General features: G+C 39.8%; 1 protein-coding gene across 1 annotated transcript; it reads right to left on the bottom strand.

Moving 5' to 3' along the window:
• Positions 1–2,740: 2,740 nt before the first annotated feature.
• On the bottom strand, positions 2,741–5,764 carry LOC146522399 (secretory phospholipase A2 receptor-like). Its single transcript, XM_085141197.1, has 4 exons — positions 5,299–5,764; positions 4,770–5,141; positions 4,261–4,611; positions 2,741–3,766 (listed from the first exon to the last, which is right to left on the bottom strand). Exons 1-4 carry the CDS (start codon positions 5,330–5,332, stop codon positions 3,423–3,425), a joined length of 1,101 nt encoding a protein of 366 aa, XP_084997323.1. The 5' UTR covers positions 5,333–5,764; the 3' UTR covers positions 2,741–3,422.
• Between the last annotated feature and the right edge of the window lie 4,167 nt (positions 5,765–9,931).

Here is a 9,931-nt window from a genome sequence, read left to right as displayed (position 1 = left end):
GACCGTAAAACAAGAAACTGTACTTAAGCTGCGAGAAACCGCCTCTGTCTGCCGATCAACGGATCCTGACCCTAACCCTTTAATAAACGCTGAGCAGAATTGATATTGTCCTTGCAACATTGGAATTTCATTAATGCACGAATGGCTTGGCGCGCCAAAGAATAACGTCACAACAGTGTGATTGGTCACTTGCAATGTTGATCCTGGAACAACATTTAATATGTTGTTCCAGGAACAACACCAGCACGACGATATCAGATCATCCAGTCAAAGCTATTCAATGGTCACTAAACATACCTGACAGGTTTAGTCAGTCACTCTGTGGAATCTGAAGTTAAATTCCTTTTTGTCACATGAATGGAGGTCATCAAACACGCAAGGCTTGGTGTGCAGACACTCCTTATTTTTTGAGCGTGAAAGGAGGTTCATGTTTTCTGGTTCAATTAAACGTTGAACATAAAAGTGTGCTGTGTGTAACACTGTGTGAAAATGGTCTCTGAGAACAGACTGGACATTAAGATGCACACTGAAATAGCAGTAGAGTTCCCGAACAAAGTAAAGTGAAGTAAGACTTAACAAACAAACAGTAATTGTTAGAAATGAGTCTGAACTGTGATATTGTAGAATGACACAAAACTTCCACATTAAAACTAAAATGAAATAAATAAAACCTACAACGCCACAAAAGAACAAAACATAGCAAATGTTTAAACTGAGAAAATGTACCATACCAAGACAAATATTGGCTCATTTTTAAGTTTGATGACACGAACAAGCCTCAGAAAAGTAGGGACAGAGCCATGTTTACCACTGTGTAGCATCCCGTCCTCCTTTAACAACAGTCTGTAAATGTGTGGAACTGATGTAGGATTCTAGCTGCTGAAGAGTCCTCGGTCTTCGTTGTTGCATTTATTGTTTCATGATGCTCCAAACCTTTTTAGGAGGTAAAGGGTCTGGACTGAACTCAGACTTCTACTCTAGTCTGCTGGTGTAATGAAGCTTATGTGTAAGTTCGATGCGGAAGATCTGAAGTCTACATCTGTCTGCTTTGGTAAATGGTAAATGGCCTGTATTTGTATAGCGCTTCACTAGTCCCTAAGGACCCCAAAGCGCTTTACACATCCAGTCACCCACACAGTCACACACTGGTGATGGCAAGCTACATTGCAGCCACAGCCACCCTGGGGCGCACTGACAGAGGCGAGGCTGCCGGACACTGGCGCCACCGGGCCCTCTGACCACCACCAGTAGGCAACGGGTGAAGTGTCTTGCCCAAGGACACAACGATCGAGACTGTCCAAGCCGGGGCTCGAACCAGCAACCTTCCAATTACAAGGCGAACTCCCAACTCTTGAGCCACAATCGCCCAAATTCCCAGGTGTTGGCAACTAATCTAAGCTTTAAGTCACTTTCACTTTCCAATGCTGTCAAGCTAATTGTGACATCACCGATCTAGTCCAATCATCTTTCTGCCAGCCTTCTTCAGCCCAATCAGCCTTCACTCCGCCTTTAAATCTCACTTCCACATGACATCTGACATTCTGGTCACTCTAGATGGTGAGATATCTGATTTGGCCAACAACTTTGTGATGGTCTCCACCTGTAGCTGTTATAAATAATCTGTATATGTACAGTTATATACTGTATAATGTTAAAACCATATAGCCAGTGCCTCACACAGGAAACCAAGCACACACCCTCAGCATTCAATAGTCTTTACAGAAAACAAAAAGCAATGACAACAACACCATAATTTTTTCTTCCCATGAGTAACATGTGAGATAGGAGAGTCGGGAGTGTTAATACTAGTAGCCAGTAAGTATTGTGTGTATATGACAGTTAGTTATAAGATTTGAGTCTTTAATAATTCCTCTTCAAGAACAGGATTCGCTGTTTCACTCTTAGAGCTTTACAGGTAGAAGACTAGAAAAGGGAAGGGAGTAACAATAGCTTAGTGGAACTTAAATAACACATTTCATTTTTCTTTAAAAACTACGATGTGTTATCTAAAAACTAAAGGTAGTTACTGTCTAGTCACAGGGATTGAGAAAATTGACAAGAAAAGAAAATAACTGATCACTGGCTATGGTTAAGACTGCAAGTACATTACCAAACATATGTGTGATATGTGTCTGTGATTCATTCATTTTGGTGCATAAAAACTATTTTCCATCTGTTCTTTTACAAGTCTGTGCTCCCATGCACAGGCCGTGTTTTAATGCATTTTCCTATCCACCGTGTGCAACAGCACTCTTGACTATACACATAAATGTAAACTTGACCTTTTATTTATGTTGAAAGCTTGTATGTTGAAAGTTACAAAAATGCAGAAATCCTGAAAGAAAGCAACTACAATCCAATAAATTCCAAAACAGGCTGGTAACAAACAAGGTGGGATAACAAAAAGAATGCTTTCTCTAATCAGGGCGAGTAGAAACACCTTGGGAAAAAAAAGTTGAAAATAATTGAAGGTAATGAGTGAGGATGCAATTCTAAAGACAAAGCACAAAGGACACATAGCTAACAAAATGAAAGAGAGAAAATCTAAAACGGGAAATGTCTAACGCATAAAGTAAAATGTGATAAAAACAAAAGGACTTTGGAGAGGAGACTGATCCATGAAAAATGGTAGGAACAAAAGGTAAAAAATCATCACTACCACCAAATGCAGCTACAATCATAGAAACAATACCGAAATCTTCGTAGTTCAAAACTAACAATGAATACCAATGAAAGTGGGTCTCTTCTGCTCTATCCTCGACTGTCAGGACATTTTTAATTGCAAGTTTGAGAATGATCGCTTGGATAATGCCAAGAGTTCTCAGGTCAATGAAGCAGTTTTTGAGAAGATGACTTTTTTCCATTAGGGTCGAACTATAAAGAATTTCCTGTAGAAATAAATGTACCAAGAACTCTTGTAAGGAGTGTAGACTGTTACACTTGCAACTGAGTATTTATTTATAATGACAGACAGATCATCGGTTTACAGTATGTCACTTTAAATAGCACATCATTATGACAAAAAGTAGTTACATGGTTTTTGTGACAGTTTACAATATAAATGCTCTGGTTTGTCACATTAGATTTAATATTTAGAAATATTATCATTAAGACCAGTTTATAAGTGTAAGTGCACAAAGACAAAAATATTGCAAAGATAAAAAAATAAACAACAAATATGAAAAAACATCCAACAACAAAAGTGCAACAATGGAGTAATGAAGCAATAATGAAGAAAGTAAGTAATTATGATATCACTGAATCAGGCAGTCAAGAGGAAACTATATTTACTTTAGTGAATATCAGATATTGCTAATATTGTGCTGTTTACAACAATGTTTGTTTGTTTTTTTTGTTTGTTGTTTTGCTATTAGTTGAACTTTTGCCAGTAAAAAAAGAGCCAGTGACACACATCAGAAATCTTATTTAAAACAAACAAAATTATATGTCTCATTGTCTCTCTGACTGACCCACTCATGCTGTCCTCCACTCTGCATGCCCACAGTCCTGCCACAATCCTCAGTCTTTCCCTCTGTGCTCCACTTCTCATAACAGACCACCTTGTCATTGACCCAGAACCACAGATCCAGAGTGCAGGAGTAGTGCAGGCCGAGCCAGACAAAAGGACTCGAGGCATTCTTGGCTCTCACCTCCGCCCATCTCTGTTGGTAATGGTTAGTGATGGAGACCAGTCCCCTGTGAAATGTTCTGCAGTAATCCAAGGCCTCCTCCCAGGTCTTGTTTTCTTTGATCAGGATCAATTTATCTGCCATAAAGAAAAAACAACACATTCAGTTGAATCTAGTGAGCTGTAAACATAAGAAACTCTCTGTGCTGTTTATTTTGTTCCAATAATAAAAATTAAAAAAAGAAAAAATACAAAAAGCTTGTGTGTTACTCTGCCCTCAGTAGAAAACAGTATAACAATGTTAATGAACTTTGTGCAGACAGGTCAACAACATCCTCAAATATTTGTGTGTTTTTAAACTATTAGGAATCCAAAACAACTTCTCTCCATATTTACAGACAACAGAGACTTTAAAAGGTTGGTTGAACCTAAAAGTAGCTCAAAGTTATCCCACAGATATTTAAAGTCATCTGACTGTTAACTAAGTGTATTCATGTTTATGAGATTAATTCAGCATACATGCAGATGTAGGTGGAGGAAAAATATACAACATGTTCAGTTGGATCTTGTCAGTGATTGCAGTGATCCTCCTCTTAGAGAAACCAGTCAGACACATGTTGATAAAAACTCACCATCATAACAGAAGAAGGGTTTTTCTTTGTCACATTCATCAGAGCTCCATTTTCCTGATCTGTTTAACAGAGTCATAGCACATGTCTTGCTGCTTTGTTCATCATTGAATAACTGCATATCCCAGTATCTGAAAGAGGAATTACTCCTATCGGACCACCTCCAGCTGTCTCTGAACAGACCCATCCATACACTCATGCGACGGCCATTGAACAGGGTCTTCATTTCTTCTCCATCTACCTGATCGAGTCCACTAGCCAAGTCAGTGTGATGGTATCTGCAGTAGCTCTGAGCCAGTGTCCAGTTCATAGATGTTGTTATCAAATGAATTGTTTTCTTGTCTTTCTTTATTTCTGTGAAACAAACAGAAAAACACACAAAGACATCCCTCAATAAATTTTCTTGTGAAATTCTGTCTTTCTCTATCTTCTTAATTTAGTATTATGATATTCCATTATATTTTTATACCATGATATTATAATAATATTTAATATTATTCACATCTCCTCACCATCATAGCACATGAACCACATAGTAATGTCACATGAAACATCTGCCAGCTTGTCTCTTTTCCTCCCACAGTTCCCAGGTGTTTCTCTACTAGTTCTTCCATTCAGATTCCAGCTGCTGTCATTTTGAATGTATTCCACTCTTGGCAGAGACCAATGCCACGTCCTGTTTCCACCTGTGTTGTTGTTCAGTCCAATCCAGGCTTCTCCTTGATTCTGTGCGGAGTTACGGAGTCTGCTCATGTCTGTCATGTCAAACACTTTGGCCAGGTCTGTATATTTCTCTCTGCAGTATTTCTGTGCTTCAGACCAGCTCTTGTTTTCTTCAATAAAGTGGTACTCATACAGGCGGCATGTAAAGAAGCAACACTGATCTAAAATACAGAAATATGATATAGAGATTATATGAGATTATTGAATTCACTTAAAAAAGTAAAAAACAACAACGACAACAAAACTTGTGAGGTCATAATCTGCATTAATTTTAATTTTTAATTAAAAACAGTATATTTGGTAAAACAATCCACTTACCCATCAGAATAAACAGATACAGACTCCACTGCATCTTTGATTTTACAGATGAAAGTTATATTTTATTGCTCAAGGAAACAAAGATTTGAACAGAACTTCTTCGATGCACCTTTATGTCAGGAAAGAAAAGATGGATTAAACAGAAAGCTAGATAAAGAAAAATAGTGTGAACATTTTGAACCAGAACAGAAATTAATTCATTTTTAATAATTCAGCAGCTCATGGAGAAGGTAATGAAACCATTAATGTTACTCATCTTGGAAGCTCTTGTCATTGTAAGCTCACAAGTCTTTTCTGTAAAAGTTGTGCAAGATAAATGTTTCTTTTTTGTAACACATGACAAAATATTTTCAATATTCTCTACACATCACCTCTGTATCACAATCATGAAATGATCTTACAGTTTTTAAACTTACATGTGATAATTTCTTCTCTATCCGACGTGTTCATGAAGACAGCTCTCAGGTAAATATTGAAATACAGTATAGAGAGCTCCTTTTGTCCTGGTCACGATTTGATTATTAAAATAAAAGTCTGACTTTCCCTCTGAATGAATGATCCACTGAGTGAAGGGATTTATATATTCCAGTTATGAAAGATGTCATTTACATTATGAGTAAACAGGAAAAGGGACAGAAAGAGAGACAGAGACAGATTCATCATCTGCTTGGTGATATGATGCAGGACTGTTGGATTACCAGGATAAAGTTTCTGCTTCCTACATTTGAGTCATTTTAATAAATTTGACTATTAAGGCACACTGAGTAGCTAACTCTACTTCTGCTTTCACTCATAAACAAATTCTGTGCTTTGAGTGGGATCCAAACATCATGCTCAGTGAAATGATGTTTATGTTTGTGTAAGGCATACAGACTTTAACACGTGACCATCAGGCAGTGTCATAGAGGCTGAGATCCCGAAGTGAAGTGAAAAGATGTTGTATCTTTGTTGTGGGCAGTGCTATCCTCTATGCTGTTGCATGCTGGGGCAGCAGGTTGAGGGTCAGAGATGCCAACAGACTAAATTAACTGATCCACGAAGCCAGTAAAGTTGTGGGGATGGAGCTGGACTCCATTAAGGTGGTGTCTGACAGGTATAGATAAAGACAATGTTGGATAATACCTCCCACCCACTCCATGACACACTGGCTAGTCACAGGAGCACATTCAGTGAGAGACTGAGATGACCAAAAAGCACCACTGAATGACAGGAAATCATTCCTGCCTGTGGCCATCTCCCTGTACAACTCCTCCATCTAATACACTGTAAACGCTGCAATAGTTACACCCTGGCCACTTTCTCATTACTTTCATTGCATTACATCCTGCAACACCTTGACCGCCCGGGAACTTATGCCAGGGTCCTGTTTGTGGACTTTAGTTCAGCTTTTAACACCATCGTGCCTGAACTTCTCTCCTCCAAACTCTCCCAGCTCAGCGTGTCACCAGCTACCTCTGGTGGGATTTCGGCCAACAACACAAAATACCACCATGTGGTTGCCTTGCTGGATCCACTGTCCACCCGCCATGTGATGACCCTCGTCTGGGATCTCAAGGGAAATACACCGCTGTCAAGGTGCTGCAGCGTTGCTACTCCCTCTCCGATGCAGAGCGGGCCAAGAAACTCCTCTCTCTCTCAGGCCTGGGGTAATGGTACCACTCTCGAGGTCACAGAGAGCATGCTGTCCTTGCTAGGAATGGATGACGGCAGATTCCTCTTCACTCAAGACTTCCTCCAACAGTTGCTGGTGCAAGCTGGTAAGCCTGGCAAGCATACGCGTACCACACTTTGAGAAAGACTGAACTAGAACAACCAATTATCTCAAATTTTTACTTTTCCTATGAAGTATTTGTTAGTGTTCATTATAAGGCAAATGAGTCAATGTAAAGGTTTCTTTGACACAAACTGATACCAGATGTTACTGTTGTTTTAAATCAGGGCTGTCGAACTCCAGGCCTGAAGAGCCAACAAGTTTAATATGAACAACTGAATTTTTTTCAGCAGTATCACTCAGATGTGTACAAGTGTCATAAAATAGCAGATTCACTCACTGCACTCCTTTGTATGCTTACATATAAATATAATATAAAAATAATATAAATAATATAAATATAAATGAAGAAGTTCACTCTTGTGAAATTTTCATCGTTTACACACAATGGGTGTAAACAATGAAACTGAAGTACAAAAAAACAGAAAAAGAAAACAAAGAGCACCAGACACGGAGCTAAGATATTTCACTGCACTGTCATGTATCTCCTTTATTAATAATTCATTATATTTCACATCATTGATCGTTAATAAAATAATCATAAATACGCAATCAATAAACAAAATATAGTTGAAGTATTTTTGCCTTGTACAGCATTCACACTGAGTTACTAAGTTTAATGTGAACAACTGTCTGTGAAGGTTCTCAGTCATCCAGGTCATCCTAATCTAAGGAGCTTGGAGAGAAAATTGTCTGGACTTCTTTAAGTTGGTTGAATATGTGAACAACTGAATTTTTTTCAACAGTATAATGAAATAATACACACTCACGCATATGTGTACAAATGTCATAAAATAGCAAATTCACTCAGTGCACTCATTTCTACACTTTACATATAAAAATAACTTTCTTCTCTTTCTACAGGAACTAAATTCTTCTCATGACTGATGTGTGACAGAGTCATTGTGGTAGCTATAAACTTGCAGCCACTTGCGGCCCAAGTCACCTCTACTTGATGTGAAGAAATATAATGCAATTTGGTCCTTGAAGGTTTTTTTGTTGAGGAGGACTTTTTTTGTTGTCGAGTGCGATGTTAAAATAAGTTCTTTAAAACCACAAAAATGATTTCATATGAAGGCAATATGTCACAATGTTTGAAACGGACTCACGCGCAGACAAGGTATCTTTGGTAAAGAGAAAGTGCGTTGTTACGACTGTTGTCGTAATTATCATATGTAAATTTGAGTGTTCAGGTGCTCCTCCGTGATTGGTGCATCCAGGGTGGATGGATTGCACCGATTGGCTAAGGACCAGGAGGCAGCAGATAAGAAGAGACCGCCAGGGACTGCCAGGTCATTCATCCTCGGCCCAACCCAACCGGCAGACCGTTCACTGTGTCACTATGTTGGTTAATGTAAGAGCATGTAGGGGTGGACCGCCTGTTTGTTTGATCAGTTTTCTCCTGTTTTTGTTAGGCAGAGAGGAAAGTGACTGTCGTTTGAGTTAGTTCTTTTGAGTAGATAAGTTGTATTTATTCCTGAGATAGGCAACCTTTTGTTTGTTTACATAAGTCATGATGCGTTCCGGCAAACACTTTTTAAACTCCTCCAGCAAAATAAGAGTTTTCAACTCTTCCGTCTGGTTAGCAGTTTTATTAAGATTCCTAAATTTCCACCGATATGCTTCAGGGACAAGTTCATACGCCACAGCACAGTTTTCTTAAGAGTTTCATAATCTAAACCCTGCTCAATAGACAGGCTTGAACACACTTCTTGGGCTTTTCCCACAAGCTTACATTGGAGTAACAGGGACCAAAACTCTTTCGGCCACTTCAAAGCAGCGGCTATGCGCTCGAATGCACTAAAATAGGAGTCTACCTCAGACTCGCGAAACGGGGAAACCAATTTGATGTGCTTACTTATGTCAAAACTAGCAGAAGAAGAAACACTTGTGCTTGCTGACGTTGGGGAACCTTTAGCTGAGCCCTTTTCAAGCTCAAGAGCTCTGATATGGAGATGCATAGCTTGCACTTCCAGCTCCTTGTTGCGGGTCTCCACCTCCCTTATGCGGAGCGTGAGGCGCAGATCCTCACTTGACGTACCTTCACTGGATTCAGAAATCCGATCAACCTCCGTGCCAGCAGCAGACGCATCAGCTGCGTTAGCATCCTCTTCAGATGCAGTGCCATCTGCCCCTTTCACTGGCTTGTTTTCAGCATCCCCTCGTAGCCACAATGAGCAGGTCCGCTTTCTTACATTTGTCATTTTTTTCCCATGAAGGTGCCTCCACAAAATCTTCAAGTAAAAAATCCATTCTCACCCCCCCCCCCCCCCCACACACACACACACACACACACACACACACGCACACACAAAATAAAACTGCCAACCAGAACAGGACACGCCAACCCAACTCACCAAAAAGCGAGAAAAGACACGGAACGAGGTAAGTTGTATTTATTCCTGAGATAGGCTACCTTTTGTTTGTTGTTTTGGCCTTGGGTTCACCCTGAAGTTATGATATGCTCCCTTCCTTTGTTTAACGGCACTCATTGTAAATAAATCACTGTCACAAAGTATTAAGTGTGTGACGTGCTGCTTGGGGTTGGACGGGGATGGATCACCCTTTATGTTGTGGTCTGGCCGCGCCTAGACGGGCCATAACAGCGTTTATTTACAGTGAGACACCAGGTGAGAATATGTGTGGCGGGGGAAAGGGTCCAGGGCTCCAGGGTCCAGGGGGAAGCAGGGATTAATCCAATAAACGCTCTCAAAACAATAGCAGAAGTGCTGCCACGTGTCTGCCAGAAAGAGAAAGAGAAATGCAAATTCTCATGACCATTGATCAACAACCACTGACCAAAACCCACTGATCAAAGACCACTGATCTTTGATCAGAAAATAATCTGATCATTTTCTGATC

Source organism: Neolamprologus multifasciatus, chromosome 3 (genome assembly GCF_963576455.1).
Source record: "Neolamprologus multifasciatus chromosome 3, fNeoMul1.2, whole genome shotgun sequence".
In the NCBI taxonomy this organism is placed as follows: domain Eukaryota; kingdom Metazoa; phylum Chordata; class Actinopteri; order Cichliformes; family Cichlidae; genus Neolamprologus; species Neolamprologus multifasciatus.
Note: the sequence above shows the minus strand (reverse complement) of the source record. Positions and strands in the feature narration are given on the sequence as shown.